We start from the raw sequence: 17,195 nt of genomic DNA on the forward strand, positions 1-17,195 counted from the left end.
AGTAGGAAGAGAACAAAGTTCTTGCCCTTACGTACTTTCCATTGTAGTGGGGGAGAGAGATGAATAAATAAGTCAATATATGGAGTGTCAAGCGGTGGTAAATGCTTTGGAGAATAACAAAAGAAGATGAAGAGGTGAGGGAATGTGGTAGGTGATCAGGGAAGTCCCCTCTATTAAGATGTCGATTGAGCAGAGCCTTGAAGTGAGAAACAAGCCATTGGCTATCTGGGAGAGTGGAGATGGGGTGGGAGGGTGTGTTCTGGGAGAGTGGAGATGGGGTGGGAGGGTGTGTTCTGGGAGAGTGGAGATGGGGTGGGAGGGTGTGTTCTGAAGCAGAAGGAGTAGTAGGTGCAAAGTCCCTGAGGCACGACTGTGCTTGGCATGTTTGAGGAATAGTAAGGAAGCCAGTGTGGCTGGACAGGGGAAAGTGAGTGAGGGCAGGGCAGTAGAGAATGAGATCAGGGGAGGCTGGCAGGGCAAAGGAGGGAGGTGGATGATGTAGGTCCTTGGAAGTCATAGTTTGAACTTCTAATTCAGTTGGAGAGACAGACTGATACTTGTTTATAAAGAGTTCTCAATGCTATGCTAACAACCTGGGCTGTATTCTGTGCTAAGTGAAGATGTTCAAGCAACAGAGCAATCCAGCCAAGTTTATATTTTAGAAAGATAACAGCGTCACTATCCAAGACACATTGTAGACTATGTATATAGTATGTGTATGGTGTGCTGCTCTTCTGTAAACTACAGGATACCTGTTACATACAAATACTTACATACAAGATACAAGTGTGAATGTAAGCACTTGGGAAATATCTGGAAGAACCACACAAGGAACTGGGAGAGTCGGACAACTTTCCATGTCCCGTATGATTGGAATTCTGAAGGGTACACACACGAACTAATGGACGTGTGCTCCCAGCCTCCGGCTAAGGAGGGAAATTGCAGGCATCAGAATCCTCTTTACCAATCAAGCGCGTTAATCCGCCTGCGTGCTGAGAGTCATCTCGAGACGCCCCGCGGTGGCGCATGCGCGGTAGGAGGAGGTCCGCGAGCTGCGTGGGCTTGTGCCTAGGCGCCTGTGGTTCGTGGCCTTGTGCTGGCACCGGGGATGCCGGGTTGGCGACTTTGGCAGTCCTGGCGTTGGGTGGGCGGTATCTTGGGGGTGACATGAGCCAGTTCGTCGGCCACGAGGAAGGGCGGAAAGCACATCCCGGAAAGGTAATACGCCTTGGCCCCTGGGCGTTGCCGGTGGAGCTCAGAGCCCCTGGGCCTGGGCTTCGTCTCTTGTGCTGTCGCCTGTCACAGTGGCCCCCGCGCGCTGGCCCGTCCGCGCTGTGCTAGGGGGTACTGGTCGTCTCGCGGCTCAGTTCACAGTAGCTGAAAGGGACAGTGTGTGATGTTCTGGTTTCTCCCCATCGTTTTAAAAGGGAGGCTCTGGCCATTGCTCCTCGGGTAAAATGCAGGGGGACTGCTTTTTAAGATGGGACTGTCAGTGTTGGGGACCCTCCTTAATTACCAGGATGGAATCCCCTTCAGTTCCTCAAGCTGTGTTGTTTAGGCACAGAAAATGTGAGTAATAGTCACTGGAACTAAGTTTGAGTGAAAAAAGGCACCGGTACCGCCGAATTTTCCATCGCAACAGTTGATCTGTGTTTTTTTTTGGAATTACAAAGGGCGTACAGTTGCTTCCTAACCGGTGTCCTTTGAGAGCTCTACCTCTGTACGTTCAAAGGATTAATTTTGAGGCTTTGCTCATACGTGTAGTAAACCCTTTAATTCCCTAAGACCTTCCTTTCCTCCATCTCATACCCCATTAAGCCCGCTTCAGTTTATCTCCTGAATTTCTTCTGAATCTGTCAACTCTTCCTCAGCATCCTAATACTGAACTTGCCTGTCTGTTGCAATGAGGTCCTAACCAGTGTCCATATATCTTGTTTCCTTCCAATCCATTCTTCACACAAGAAACCTTAAAAGCAAGTTGGGACGTTGCTCATAAACATGGCTCAAAAACATTGTTTTGAGAATAGAAAACAAACTGTTGGCCTTTAACACTCTGCGTGGTCTAGAATCCTGTCTGCTTCTCTGCTACGTGGACTCCAGCTTGGTGCCTCTCCAACTTTACTATGGGTATGCCTCTCTTGTGGATCTTGTTAAATGCAGGCTGTAATTCAGTAGTTCTGGGTGGGGCCTGGATTCTGTGCTTCTAACGAGCTCCTAGGTGACGGTGACCCTGAGAGCAAGGGTCTAGCTCCTGCCTTTCTCCCTTCTTTCTGGAAGAGCAGGACGTCTGTCCCCCCGGGAGGAGAAAACATCCGCAGCGTGACTACTAGTAACCAGCTTCCCTCACAGGCAAGGGACCTTTACCACAGCTCCCTACCATTTTGTCTGAGGCGCAGCAAGCCAAAACACTGACACGCTGAGGTTTGCAGCAAAGAGGAGGTTTATTCACAAGGCAGCCAAGCGAGGAAGTGACGTGACAATAGGTCTCAAATCCGCCTCCCCAAAGGCAAGGGGTTTGGGGTATCTATGGGATAAAGAATAAAGAAGCAGGGCAGTATGAGGCATAGGGAGCATGAGGAAAGGTGATTGGAAAAAGGTGTGCTCATCATTGTTCTGAGCTGGCGTAACTAGGCTACGGGGCTCAGCACATTCTCAGGCTGTAGTTTTCGGCCCTCTGATGGCCGGAGGTCAAAAGGCACTGGCCCAGGTGGAAGATCGGTGGTCCTCTCCAGTCTCAACCAGCTCAGCCTAACTAGACACAGCTGATTCCAAGTTCCTGGACGGTACCCGGGGCAAACATCTTATTGCTTATGCTACATGCTATTTGGAGGACGTGCAAGTGTTCAAGCTACCTTGAGGAGTGAAGACAGGATTTGACTAATCCTTACACGTGGTTTCACCTCCAGATGAGCAGAAGAGGCCTGTAGGCTGAATCTGGCTCCTGGCACCTGGAATTGGAGGCAGATGGTTTAAAACCAGGCTCTCCCACCCTCTGTGTTATCTTAGGTAGATAGACTATTGAACCTTCCTGTGCCTGTTTCTCCACCAGCAGCATGGGGACACTCAGAGTCCCTCTCTTGGGGGCTGTTATGGGGGTTCAGTGAGATATAGATGCATGCAGAGGCACACGGGAGACACCCAGTGTGTGTTAGCTTCATGCTTACTTTTATTAGGAGACCAGTATTGTTAGAAGATTTCTGGTTTGGACAACAAATTAGATAGGTGGTCATTACTATAGTTTATGCGACAGCAATTCACATTACCATTTGCAAAAAAGCAGTTGGTTGTCCAGTGGGGATTATAAACATCCATTTACCATGAGCTACTGAACAGATACTTTACACAGTAACTACTTCAAGTACTATTTAAGATCAATTCTCTATGTTGTCTTAAGCAGTTGTTAACCCCCAATTTCGTGAATAGTACCAAGTAAGTCACTTGAACATCAGCTAGAGCAATCTATTTCACTTAGCAAGCCTAAAGCTATAGTTCAACAATTTTATTTACTGTTCTATGACAAAAATTACTCTCAACAGCTATGCCCTGGATAAGTAATCAGCTAAAGCTAGTTTGACTGACCAAATCTGATTTACTGAGTTAATAAGCCAGTTGATTTAGAAAGGTCTAACGTATATTTCTCATCCATTCAGCATTAAACTGTTTCCCATGCCTAAAATGTCTTTTTTCCCATTCGTACCTATCCAAATTCCTACTTCTGTGCCGTAGGGCTTGGCTGAACTACAACTGCCTTTAGTGACACTTTTCTCACCTGCACAATTGGAGATAATTTTAGTCTTCTCAGGGGTTACCTCTGTTGTGACACTTGACGATTTGGTGGCATATTTTATTTTATTTTATTTTATTTTATTTTATTTTATTTTATTTTATTTTAAATAGCCTTCCATTACTCCGTGCACATCAAACAGTAAATGCTTTCTCCTAGTAAAGGTGCATAACAATTTTCTGAACTCTTCTGCTCTGGGCAAGATTCATAAATACACCAGGCAAACATAGTGAAAGAGGAGACAGTACTTGTGTTATATTCAGTTGGGTCTTGATACCTAAGTGTGACTCTTAACCAAGGATTATGCAGTAATTAAGGACACAGGTTAAAGTTGTTTAGAGTGTGTCCTAAAGTCTCACTGGCAGAATTTAAATCTCTACTCTGGAGATTGTAGACCTGAGACAAATTACTTCCCTAAACTTCATTTCCTACATCTGAGGAAGATAATAGTATCTACCTTGTAGTAGACTGAATAGTACCATTGCCCCCAAATGTCCACCTTCTAATCCCCAGAACCTGTGAATGTCACCTTAAATGGCAGAAGGGACTTTGCCAATGGGATGAAAGTAAGGGTTTTGAGATGGGGAGATTCTTCTGGCCTACCTGGATGGACCCAGATGTAACCACTGGTGTTCTCGTAAGAGAGAGGCAGAGGGAGTTTTTACTCCAAAGAGAATGTGATGATGAAGTTGGGGTTGGATTGATGTGGCCAGAAGTCAAGGAATGCTGTCAAGGAAACAGATTCTCCCTTAGAGCCTCTAGAAGGTGGATGGACGGCCTTGTCAACTCCTGGTTCCAGCCCAGGGAAACTGGTTTTGGACCTCTGTCTTCCAGAACCATAAGAGAATGAGTGTGTTTTGTTTTACGCAAGCTCATTGGTAGTAATTTGTTACAGCAGCCATAGGGAACTAATGCGTACCTCATAGGAACTATTTCTCCAATTAAAATGTGTGACTGGAAACACACTTGGTGGCATGTCTGACACACGGTAGGTATGCTACTGTGGGTAGTTCTTGGAAACTAAAGCCTTGGTTTTTGAGGAATCATCAAAACCAGTACAATGGTTGCCATGTTCCTCCTTGTTCATCCTGGTGACAAACCTGTAGAGAGAGCTCCATCCTTTCCCACAGGACACCCACCCGTAGTACTTACAGGGAAGAGGTTATGTCTCACTTCAGGCACCTTCCTCTTTTCCTTTCTACTTTTTTTTTTTCATTAATCTTCATCCAACTGGCCTTTCTAAGTTAAAAAAAAAAAACAAGACAAAACCATTTCTCAATGGATTCAGATACTACCCCAAGTTAATAATCCAACCATGTTCTTGTTCTTCCGGGTCTCATCACCAGAAATTTCTGAGCTGAAATCCTCTCTAGTTTCTAGGATCAGTCACTTTCTAATTTCTCCCTTCTCAAGTTCAGAGTCTTGTCAGTTTAGTCCCTTCCCTAACCACAACATCTATTAAGGTGACACAGCAAAGTGATGAAAGTCTGGACGGTCTGGTTTTCATCCTGGGTTTCTGCCCGCTACTTACTGTGTGGCATTAGACAAGCTATTCAACCCCTCTGGGCCTCAGTTTCCCCCAAAAAAGGTGAATATTATGAACATTACCTACCTATAGGGTTGCCATTAAGAGGATTAAGTGAGTTAATCTTTGCTAAGCACTTAGAAGATTACTTGTTATAGTCTAAGCACTACAGTTGTGCTTGTTAATAATAATAAATGCAATTCCAAGCGTATAACTTACTCAACTTTCTGTCATAACTTTGAAGTGTTGGTCTATCTGTTGGCCACCGTTGCAGGTAAATGAGTCGAGGCATGGGCTGAGGCATTGCTACCAGTGAGTGGTGTGTTCCCAGAACTAGGAACAGCCGTGTGAAATAGGTAGTGGTTCTACTTGGAGACAGGGCAGACTGGAAAATGACAGCGCTGGGAAGGAGGTGTGGTGTCCATAGGTTTGGTGTCAGAGCTGCTGCCTGCTGAAGCACCGATGCCGGCCTAAGCCGTAAATGGGGGGGGGGGGGCGGGCTGGGGAAAACAGGGGCAGAATGGAAAGGGAAAACAGGGGAAGAACGGAGAAAGATAGCCTAGGGAGGAGGTGTGGTGTCCATAGCTTCGGGGTCAGAGGTGCTGCCTGCTGCAGCACCGATGACACCCGAAGCCGTAAATGGGGTGCTGGGGAAAAGGGGGGCAGAATGGAAAGGGACAACAGGGGTAGAACGGAAAACGATAGCCTGGGAAGGAGGTGTGGTGTCCATAGCTTCGGGGTCAGAGGTGCTGCCTGCTGCAGCACCGATGACACCCGAAGCCGTAAATGGGGTGCTGGGGAAAAGGGGGGCAGAATGGAAAGGGACAACAGGCGCAGAACGGAAAACGATAGCCTGGGAAGGAGGTGTGGTGTCCATAGCTTTGGGGTGAGATGGGCTGCCTGCCTGATCTGAGAAAAGCGAGTGAAAGTGGGAGAGCTTCTCCCTAGCTGCTAAGTCTTCTCAAGGTCTAGCACGCACTGAACACTGGCCGGCTCAGCCTGGGTGTTGACATTGCACTGTACGTGTCACAGAGCAAGGGCGGGTCAGGGGGTGGTATGGGGGCCCCACACAAGCCCAGCCCCTGGAGAAACCCGGCCCGAGGGCAAAGAGCCCGACCCCTTGTGGGCTTTCTAGCGGCTGGGACTTGTCGCTGTGGGTGGCAGGTGTTTGGCACCGGATGGGCCACCATGCGGAGACTGTTGGGGACTGTGGAAGTCTTCTCCTCCAGAGCTCACCCTGCCTGGGCACCGGCTCTGCAGACCCCTCAGCCCTGGCTATGTATCGGCCAGCCCTTCCCCGCAACGGGGCCCAGAGGCCAGAGCCTGCCCAGAGCTGAGTGGAGGAGGCACCCAGAGTTTGCCAGGCTGTGGCCCGCCACCTCCGTGGACCTCCCCAGCTTGTCCGCGAGCCCTGGAGACAGGAGCGCCTTCTCCAGGGCTGCTGAGCTGCCAGCATCACCATGAGCCAGGCGGTGAAGGTTTCTGAGCAGGGGATGCAGAGCCCTGACGTGACTGGATGCTGCACCCCACGATGTCCCTTCCTGGCAGGTAGGTTCTTTCTTCACTTGTTTTTCGAAATTTGGTAAAAGAACATTTAAACCTTCGACTGTTCTTCAGGGTATACAGATGGTAGTGGCTTAGCCGGGATTCGAAGCAAGCCTGTGTGATTCCAGAGCTCGTGCTCTGGACTCTGGTGCCTCCTTATCATATATGCTTCATGTGTTACTTTTAGCCCTAAGTGCCATACCAGTATTGAACACATACACTGCCCTGTAGGAGGTGTTCTTTTGTTCAACGCGTGAATTGGTCATCCACCACACTGGGTTCTAATCTCAGAAGATAGGTCAGGGACCACCAGTTGTCAGCATAGCACCATCCCACATTTCTAATTGAGGCTTGCAGCCTAGATTTGTCCCTTTGGTCTAGTTTGAAGGATCCAGGTATGTAAAGCTTATATTCTAGATAAATCAGGGGCTCTCCTGAAAGGAATTCATCAATGAATTATTCTGTATGGATTAGAAGCCAGTTTCTCTGGCCTTCCTGGAGTATATCCAGTAAGGCATCTCATTCATGTCTAGAAAGCAAATATTTATTGCAACTTCAGCATGGAGCGATGTATTGGTTTAAAATAAAGTACGATCAACACAATTTGGTCATTGTGAGTATGCCGGCTGGGTCCACTCTTTACTACACATATGTAACTCTAGAGCTTCTTAGGCCCCATAGAGGAGACATACTCTTGTGGGTCTAGGACAAGGGAAACATGTGTTGTTATTCAGGAGCTGGAAGCTACAGCATGACAGGAAAGAACTGAAAAATCCTGGTCTTGGTCTACACATCACTTTACCTTGTTCGAATCTTGTTTCTTTGGCTTGCTTCATTGGAGTGTCTTCTCTCTCCTGGGACTGACATTGTGTGTTATATATCAGGCATGTAACATGTAGAAGTTTCAGAACCCAGAATCATATAGATCAGTGAAAATTTATATATTTTTGTTTAAAATCTATTTAAAATCACACTGGGCATAATTCATATATTCCAAAAGTAGTTTGACCCTCTGCTCATGAGATTCTTTTTATGGTATGTCAAAGCAAATTTGGACTTCCATCCCCAATAAACTTTGAGGTTGGAGGACACAAAAGCTTTTGCTCAGACCTAAATTCTGTCTGAAGAAAAAGGGTAACTATGATAAGCCCTTTCTAACCTCTCCAGGAGCAGAAATGATTTACAGCTATGGCATTGAACCATAATTTCTTGATCTCATTTGAGAAGAGCTCAGTAAGAAACCGTGTCTTGATTTTTGTTTGTTGGTTCCCTGTTTTCTTGTCTTGCTTACCAACAATCCACTGTAATCCATGAGTGAGTATGGCAGCAGGCTGAGTGTTCCCTGGAGCTCATTAAGTGAACGTTTTTTCCTAAAATGACTTTTGTCTCCTTGTTTTCAGCCCCTCTTCTTTCCTCTGTCCTTTACTATAACCAGGGCTCAGCAAAAGCTGCCTGGCTTTGTGCAGACCCTACTTAGGGTAGTCTTTTCTTCATTATTTTATTCATGGCCCCTCCATTTCATTGTTTGCCTTCTCGAAATGTGTTGAAATCTTTCTGTGGTTGATGACTTCCACAATGTCTTGGCTTTTATTGGTTGATTAATTTTGGTATTTCTGCAGTTTTATTTAAACATGGTTTCAGGAGGACCAGAAAGTAAATATATTTCCTAGTCTGCCATCTTGAGCTGAAAATCCCTGTGGATGTTAGCATCCAATGTTCCCATGGGTAAAAAACCCAACCTTGGCATTAATAGATGTACACTCAAGATTTCAGCTTTTCTTGAGCAATCACTAAGGATTTAATATGCGGTCACTTCTAATGGGAAAATAATAACTATCTCATGGCGTTGATTTGAGGATTAACTTAGATAATGGACAAGAAAATGCTTTGTAAGGTTTTAAAATCTATAAAAAATGTTTTTGTTATTATTTGATTTGTTGCTATTTCACCTTTAGCCGACAGTTGTTTGTGACCTTGCTTATGTGAGAAAATGCCTTCTGGTTTATTGTTTTGAAAGCCAGATGATATTTTTCAATAGCTCAATGGAAATGGCATCATTTGTGAAGTTGAAGGGTGAAGGCATAAATGTTTCTTGACATTTGAATCAACTATTGGTCTTCTGGGGCTTGTCCTTATTCTCCTTCAGTCTCTAATCAACATGGCATCCAGAGAGATCCTGTTAAAACATAAGTCAGATCATGTCACTCAAGTCTCTTCAATGGCTTCTTCACAGGAAAAGCAAAGTCCTCAAAGTGCCTCCACAGCCCTAGAAATCTGGGCCTCTGTTTCCTCTCTGACTGTTTCCTTCTCCTCTCCACTTTGCTCCCTCTGTTTTCCACACACTGACATCCTTTCTGCTCCTTGGATACTCCAAGCCCACTCTTGCCTCATTGCCTTTCCATCTGACTGTTCCCTCTGCTTGTACTATTCACTTCCCAGATATGCACCTTGCTCCCTCTCACAACCTTAGGTTCCCTCGTAAATTTTATCTTCCCCAGAAAGCCCTCAGTGATCACTTAGTTTCCGATCGCAGCCTCCTCCTACCAGCTAACAATCTCCATCCGCCTTCCCTGCTTGCTGTTTTTCTCCAGCACTTACCTGATATACTAGTTATTCTACCCATTTATTCAATTTTTATTTACGTATTTACACTTATGATTTTGTATTTGCTTCTTTACTTTTGTCTCTCCCCTCAGCTCGAGAGAGGCTATATTCATCTGTGTTAATCACTGCTGTGTTTCCTGAACATGCCTAGAAAACATCCTGAAGAAGGGTGCCTGAAATTTGGTAAGGGATCCATCAATTTTCTTGGCTGAATGAAGAAATATGTTCATAAATTACTGAACAAATCTCTGGGGTTTCTGAATTAAGGACTAATGGGAAGAGGAAGGCAAATGGTTGGGACAGGGTACTGCAAGAAGTAGTATTTGGAGTACTCTGATAGCTATCCTAATAGATAACATTTTGTTCATTTAAATAGTTTGAACGAGAGAGCCGGGAACTAGGGACACACAGCATCGAGGTTTTATAGTGCATTCCGTAGAGTTCTTTTCAAGTGTGTTCAAATATCATTGAAAATATATGCATGCATATAAACCTCTGTTACTTGATTTAGTGCTTTACAAGAGCCCCTCAAGGAAGGGGTAGTAGCAACTCTCAGTATCCTTCCTTTACGATGAGCTTACGTTATTCAAAATTACATCATAATTTATTTGTAACTGTGAAACTAGACTTAGTTATTTAGTAGACCCCCCCTAGAAACCTATGACGTTAATAAAACCAACAAAAATGTGTTCAGTTTCCAGTGATACACACACTACAGACTCAATTATGTGTCATCCATCTTAATGAAGGGAAGAAGTGATTTAACAAACACAGAGCAAACAGAATATGAAGTTTTGTCCTCCATTAATATTAGTAATGGATAAAGTGGGCTCCAACGCCTTCAAGGTAGCTTGAGACCCATCATCTGTGTGTCATGGGCAGGGGGATGCTCGGCCAGGATGTCTTTCTCTGTCACTGAGAAAAATTTCCATAATATATAATGATACTTACTGAAACAGATATGGGGCATTTGGGTAATTAGGAATCCGTTAGCATATTTTTCCGGAAGCCTTGACTACAAAACGAAGATAGTAGATTTGGACACTTCCAGCTATGCAGAAGTTGTTTGGGTATTCATCTTTATGCCGAATGCAGTAAGCTTATTTCATCTCTGCAGCTTCCCATATACCATTTTCCCACCTCTGTTTTGTGTTTGGAAAGACTTTCAGAAATTAAAACTCAAGTTAAAAAGTGAGTGACGGGCTTCCCTGGTGGCTCAGTGGTTGAGAGTCCGCCTGCCGATGCAGGGGATACGGGTTCGTGCCCCGGTCCGGGAAGATCCCACATGCCGCGGAGCGGCTAGGCCCGTGAGCCATGGCCGCTGAGCCTGCGCGTCCGGAGCCTGTGCTCCGCAACGGGAGAGGCCACAGCAGTGAGAGGCCCGTGTACCGCAAAAAAAAGAAAAGAAAAGAAAAGAAAGTGAGTGACAACTTAAATGATATATGGACTATTTTGCTGACTTACAAGAGCATGCAGAATTAAATATGACCCAGTTGAAATGTTAATTTTATTTTAATGTGTATATTGGGGTGGAGTCTTAAAGGTGCCAGAAAACAAGCATTCACCCGTCCTGTTTGGAACTGCAGCACACAGGCACCTTCAGTTACCAGTTCTGTTCATTCCACAGAATCATCTTGGGAAAACATAACTGTTTTTTATGTACCTGGTATATATCTTAATTAGTTTGAAGAATTTCCCAAATACCTGTTAATATGTAGTTCTCCAATTCCAATCTTGCCACGTCCTGTACCAGTGACACAGCACATAGGAGTTTTATTTCTCTTTCTTTCTCTGGGTTGCTGAGAACCCAACGAGAGAACAATGGAATGGCATCAAAGAGATCAGGGTTCCTGACTCAGATTTGCCATAAAATAATAGTGTCCTCTTGGGAAAATTATAGTTATTCTAGGCCCCTTTGCTTTGCTTTACTTTGACAGAGCTGCACTAGATGACCCCAAGTAACACTGCACTCTTTGCAGTAGTAGCTTAGACGTTATTGGTTTTCTGAAACAAATGAAGACAGTGACACAGGAAACTGTGCAACATCTCTGTAACTATGTTTTCTTAGAGTTGCCTCCATTTTACAGATGATAAGATGGCTGAGCACAGAAGTAGGTGTTTTGACCAGAGGTTCCAGAGTAGATGGAACTGAACCACAAGTTTCCTTCATTCCTGAAGCTCACTTAGCCAAAACATAGGCTTCTGAATATTAAGCTGTAAAGCATATTATCAGTATGCTTTAAAAGAGGCGGTTCTTCTAGGATTTCTAATTACTAGCAGGCGGTTTTGAAATTCTTAGAAGATCATCGAATTTTGTGAGATTTACAGCTCTCTTTTCCTGTCAAGCAAGTTGTATTAGTGCCAGACAATCACCTGAGCTTCTGGATGCTTCTCTGAACCTCTTGAATTTTTCTTCTTGCTATCTGAAATTCATGCCAGATAAGCCTTTTTGTAGAGAGCATGTACAGACTTGTCTATTTTCATATAAGAAAGCGATGCAGTGAGCCAGGTCGGGGATTAAGCCCTCATTCTCAGAGTGGTGTTGAGCTCCTGGTGAAATATTATCATCATTTCCTCAGAATAGAAAAGCAGTTATCTCAAGTTTTTAATGCCATTAACTATTTATACATTTATGTATAATACATATATTTATTGTACCTACGAGGTGTGCTCTCTTTGGGAAGTACAAAGCTATTTGAGACGTAAGTTGTTCGTTTGTTTGTTTTCCCACAAATACTGTGACCCTTTGAGCAGGAAGGTCTATGTTTTACTAACATCTAGAACAAGCAGCTAACACGGTGTCTAAGATGTAGTCAATAAATATGAAATAGGTAAATGAACACATTTCTAAGGAAGGGCCAGGACATGAACAAATAGAAAATTTTCATTTTCAGTCACAAAGCCACAACAGACATAAAAATGATACAGACAACAAAGTGCCACGGTCATTCAAAGAAGGCATAGAGTTGATACAACAAGGATCTCCTCTATGGCACAGGGAACTGTACTCAATATTTTGTAATAACTTATAAGGGAAAAGAATCTGAAAACGGAATCACTGTGCTGTACACCTGAAACGGACACGACATTGAAAATCAACTATATTTCAATTAAAAACCAAACCAACAGACAACAGCAACAACAAAAAACCAGAGAGGTCATAGAAGTTCTTATGAGATTCCAGAAGAGAAGAGAAGCCAGATGAGGACGGGAGAGGAGGCTTTTGAATCAGTTCAGAGGAGAAGTCACAGAGGAACGAGTCTTTGATCTGAACTTGAGATTAAGATTAAGATGAATTAATCTGAATTAATTAAGATTGCAACACAGGGATATTACAGATGAAGGTAATCACATAAACTTACTCTACTGAAACTTGCAGAGGTTATGAGTGTTGTTCAGGATCCCAAAGCAAGTGCATTGTGGAATCAGAATTTTAAGTGAGGCCTAATGAACTAAAAACAAAGAAACACAGAAACAAGCCCTTCCTGTGACACCACGTTGCCTTTGAAGTCGTTTTTCTTTGGCGGGTTGGCAGAAACTGGTTCCAGTGTTTCTTGCAGGAATGACTGGCCACAGGACTGGGCGTCGTAGCTTCCTGCCAGGCGGCCGAAGGTCGCAGGCAGGTGGGTCACTGGGACACACGCGGAGGGGCTCCTGCCCGGCTCCCTGGCCGCTCAGTGCCCCTGCCCCAGAGCGGGGGTGGGGGCCCCAAAGCAGCCTTGTCTGAGTCCCCTGCCACTAGAGAGAGTATTGGCCCAACACTTGTAGAAAACGGGGACCTTGCTGGCAGTTCAGTGGAGGGACACAAATAAATCTTTGCCGACTTTCTGCTGAAGCTCACGAGGGTTCACTCCTAAGCCTCTTACAAGGTCAGCTGCCGAGGCTGCGAGAGATGAGTCGGGGCTCGCCCTCCACCACGGGGAGATCGCTGGTTAAAGCGCTCACGAGGGAGTGAACCGCGTGTCCGCACCGACACGCACGGGCAGACCTCGTCGATGCCTTCTGTTCGGGGTATGAAGCCCTCTCCTGCCTCTTCCAGGCTCTCTAGAAAGCATGTGCAGAGCCTCCCACCCCACCCTCGGACTCCGCGGGCCACAGCTGGAGGGACCAGCCAAGGAACCGTGGCAGGAAGAGGCCAGAGGTCAGCGGGCCTCGGCCGGAGCCCGTCAGTCGGTCCCCATTCACACACCACCAGACGATCCTCTTGACCTGGGCAGTAGCCGCCAACCGACCGCTGAGGTGAGCCCGGTGCGTGCTTGGCTACCTGGCATGGCTGGGAACCCCAGGATCTCCTGGCAGAGGCGGGCATTCTCCTGGGCCGGGTCCGCGGGCGTCTGCGTGTGCAGGGCCTGAACCACCTTGGCCAGGACGATCTGGCACAGGTTGAAGAGGCCTGGGGGGCGGGAGGAAGGAGACGGGGGGCTGGCACCGTGTCCAGGCCGCGCTTTCCAGCCGGGCAGACCGGAAGCCCCCTTCCCTTCCCTCGGTCCGGCCGCATCTGGGTTGGCCTCCCGGGACTTGATGAGCTTGTCCAGCAGCTCCTGAGGGACGGTGCTGCCCGTGCCCCACCAAGACTGGCAGCAGCGCCAGGGCCTCCCAGGGCACGGCGCCCCCGGCCCCAGAGCCTTCCCTCTGGTTCTCGTCACCGGCTGTCACCAGACTTGCATGCAACGTTCTTTTCTTTTCTCTTGTCGTCTTTACGTCCCTCAGCCACGCAACGCGGTGAAGCCCTGACGCTCGCTGCCGCGTCGATACACCCTGAGAACACGATGCTCAGCGAGAGAAGTCATACACAGAAGGACACACAGGGCGTGACCCCACTGAGGAGAAACGTCCAGAGCAGGTAGATCCACGGAGTCAGCGAGTGGGTTCCTGGTTGTCAGGGGCTGGCGAGGGGACGGAGTGATAGCTAAGGGCGTGAGGGACATTTTCGGGGTGACGGAAATGGTCCAAAGCAGTAGTGACGTCTGTACAGCTCAGTAAACTGTCCCCACACGCCCCGGTGCAGCCTGTGAGAGCATCGCTCTCAGGATGAAGGGCTGACCACAGGAAGACTGAACGAGCAGTGGGTCCTGGGCCCAGACGCTCAGCTGGCGCCCCCCACGTGGGGAAGTCACGGGGACTTGCTGAGCCTCCACGGAGACTGGCAGCAGCCCCCGAGCTCACAGGGCACTGCGCCCCCGGCCCCAGAGCCTTCCCTCTGGTTCTCATCACCGGCTGTCAGCAGACTTGCAGGCAACATTCCTTTCTTTTCTTTTGTCTTTTTCCAAGGCAACTCTTGAGTGCATGTATTTAACATGCAGGGAACCAGCCCTGACTCCTTGATCTGGGTCTTCCAGCCTCTAGAGCCTCGAGGACATCCATTTCCGTTATTTACGCGCCCAGTGCCTGGGGTCTGATGATGGAAGCTGACACCGAGGGCGTCACCACGTGCGGGGTGATGTCAGTGGAAGAATCCCATGGCGGGGGCCTGCCTGAGGACCACGCACGCCCGGGCCCTCCCCGCCCCCTGCCTGCAGCCCTGCGCCTGGGAGCGGAGCTGGTGCATCGCGTGCCCGACGTCGTGGAAGTTGGTCTCCCGCTCATCATGCTGCAGCAGGGAGGGCAGGTTGGGCGTAGGCTTGGTGAAGTTGGCCACCATGGCCGCGATGGCGATCTGGCAGCTCCCATCGTGCTGTAGGCAGCCCGGCTGCAGGCCGAAGCAGGCCGCGTGCCCGGACTTCCCCACCCTGCGGAGGGACGTGGATGGGGCCCCGCTTCCACAGAGGAGCCCCGGCCCACGGCCGACAGGTTCCCCCACGCACGCACCGAGGATAGAGATCAGGTAGAACTTGCCGATGGATGACCTTGCCCGAGGCCGCGTCCCAGACCGTTTAGAGCCTCACGTCTTCGTGACACATGCTGGTGCCCTCCTCCAGGTCGAAGGTCAGCCCCAGCAGCTCCTGGGAGATGCCCAGCAGCCCGCGTGTGAGCGCCTGCATGGGGAAAGCCTCATTGAGCAGGTACTGGTTCACGTGGTAGCGCGTCTCCTCCCCCTGGTTCATGTAGTAGCGCAGGTCCCAGGCATTGATGGGGCCGTCAAAGTGCAGGCCCCGCCTCTGGCACTCGGCCTTCTTTAGCTCCAGGATCACGGCCGCTCCTGCTCCCCGAGGGGCTTCAGCTTCTGGGCCAGCTCACCTGCGGGCGGAGGGGAGAGGCGCGGCTACGTCCCTGGGGCGGCCCCCCAGCCACCCCCGACCCCGCGCCCCTCGAGGCAGAATGAAGGGTCTGGGAAGGTGACCCCCAAGGGCTGACACAGTGGGGTCTCAGGCAGCACCACGTCCGGTCAAGGTCCGCCTGACCCCGTCCCCACTGGGACTCAGGGGGAGGCGGTGTTACCTAGGACAGTGGCCACCACCTGGCTGGTCTTGTCCATGTTCATCTCCAGCACGGAGTCGGCATGCGTGCGGAACCCCAGCAGGCGGGACTTCAGGGCCTGCAGCCTCACCAGCTCCCTGAGGATCACGCAGTTCTCCTGGAACCCAGAGACGGAAGGCGCTGGGGACCGAGGGCCACGGCCTCCCCGCGGTCCCCGGGCCAGGTCTCTGCAGGCGGGCAGGGCTCCCAGGCCACTGGCGGGCACAGCCAATCCCCCTCCCTCCTCCTCCTGGCCCGGATTTCTAGACACTTTGGTGCTGTCCTAACACGTGGTCTTTATTAACACAGGTCCTTTTGGAACCAGAAACGGCATGAACGTGATGGGCTCTAAGGCCAAGGGCAGGAAGAAATGCGGCCAGTCTTTCCAGGAGCCACCAAGGGGCCTCCCCGGGCTCAACAAGACAAACACGGCTGCCGTGCAGACAGTGGCTCAACCCCACGGCGCCCGAACACCCAGCCCCTGGACGGTGAGACAGCTGTTGCTGCAGGTGGCCCGTGGCTCACTGATGAGGCCCGGCCCCAGGCGTACGCCACCTTCTCTGGGGCCACCTCTCCGGTCTGCAGTGGGGTTCTCCTGGGAGCCCCCAGTCACCACGGGACCAGCGTGGCCTGTCTGTAGCCCAAGAAGGTGGGGACACAAGACTGTCCCCCGTGCCCCCCGCATCACCCGCGAGGCCGAGCGAGCACCAGTGGTGTCTGCGGGGAAGACGAAGGGCTCACGCACAGCCCCCATCTACAGAAGCACAGACTGCAGCCACCTGCGCTATGGAACAAACACAAGTGTCCGTGCAGGACCCGATGTCTGACTGTCAAGGCCATGCCCGGGCCACAGTGAGAAGGTGCATCCCCCATGCAAGCCACAGAGAGGGGATGGGGGGGCCATCTGCGATTCTGAGCTCATCGGGCATCACCCCAGAGGGAGAGGGAGAGGGAGAGAGGTAGACAGAAGTACAGAGGGAGAGAAAGAGAGAGGGAGGGAGAGACGTCTCTCCCTTCCCTGGGGGTTCTCTAGTGCAGCCAAGGCTGAAAACCACTGCATTTTGGGAGATGGGTCCTCGTGGAAGAGTTAAATAGTAGCTCATGGCATTATCGACACATACTAAAAAGGCCCCAAATCTTGGGGAGTCAGGGAGGGGAGTGTCGGCTGCCTCGTAAACGGGGAGAGATTGGGCATCAGGGGAGGTGCCTGTGCAGCCTGCGCCCAGGGCCCCGCAGACTTCATCTCCCAGCGGTGGTCCTGGGCTGGAAGTCAGCGGGCAGGTCAGGCTGTCCAAGCATCAACGTTGACTTCAGGGCTGATCTAAAAGGCGCCTGGTGTTT

The 17,195-nt window shown here is 49.1% G+C and overlaps 1 protein-coding gene across 1 annotated transcript; it reads right to left on the reverse strand.

The window, feature by feature from the left end:
• Positions 1-1,068: 1,068 nt before the first annotated feature.
• LOC137228391 (thimet oligopeptidase-like) lies at positions 1,069-16,608 on the reverse strand. Its single transcript, XM_067745489.1, is given in 6 exon segments — positions 1,069-1,235; positions 13,723-13,851; positions 15,097-15,591; positions 15,594-15,635; positions 15,837-15,972; positions 16,327-16,608. Coding segments are annotated over 6 exon segments (1,251 nt in total).
• Positions 16,609-17,195: the final 587 nt, after the last annotated feature.

This window comes from Pseudorca crassidens, chromosome 7 (assembly GCF_039906515.1).
Source record: "Pseudorca crassidens isolate mPseCra1 chromosome 7, mPseCra1.hap1, whole genome shotgun sequence".
NCBI classification, from domain to species: domain Eukaryota; kingdom Metazoa; phylum Chordata; class Mammalia; order Artiodactyla; family Delphinidae; genus Pseudorca; species Pseudorca crassidens.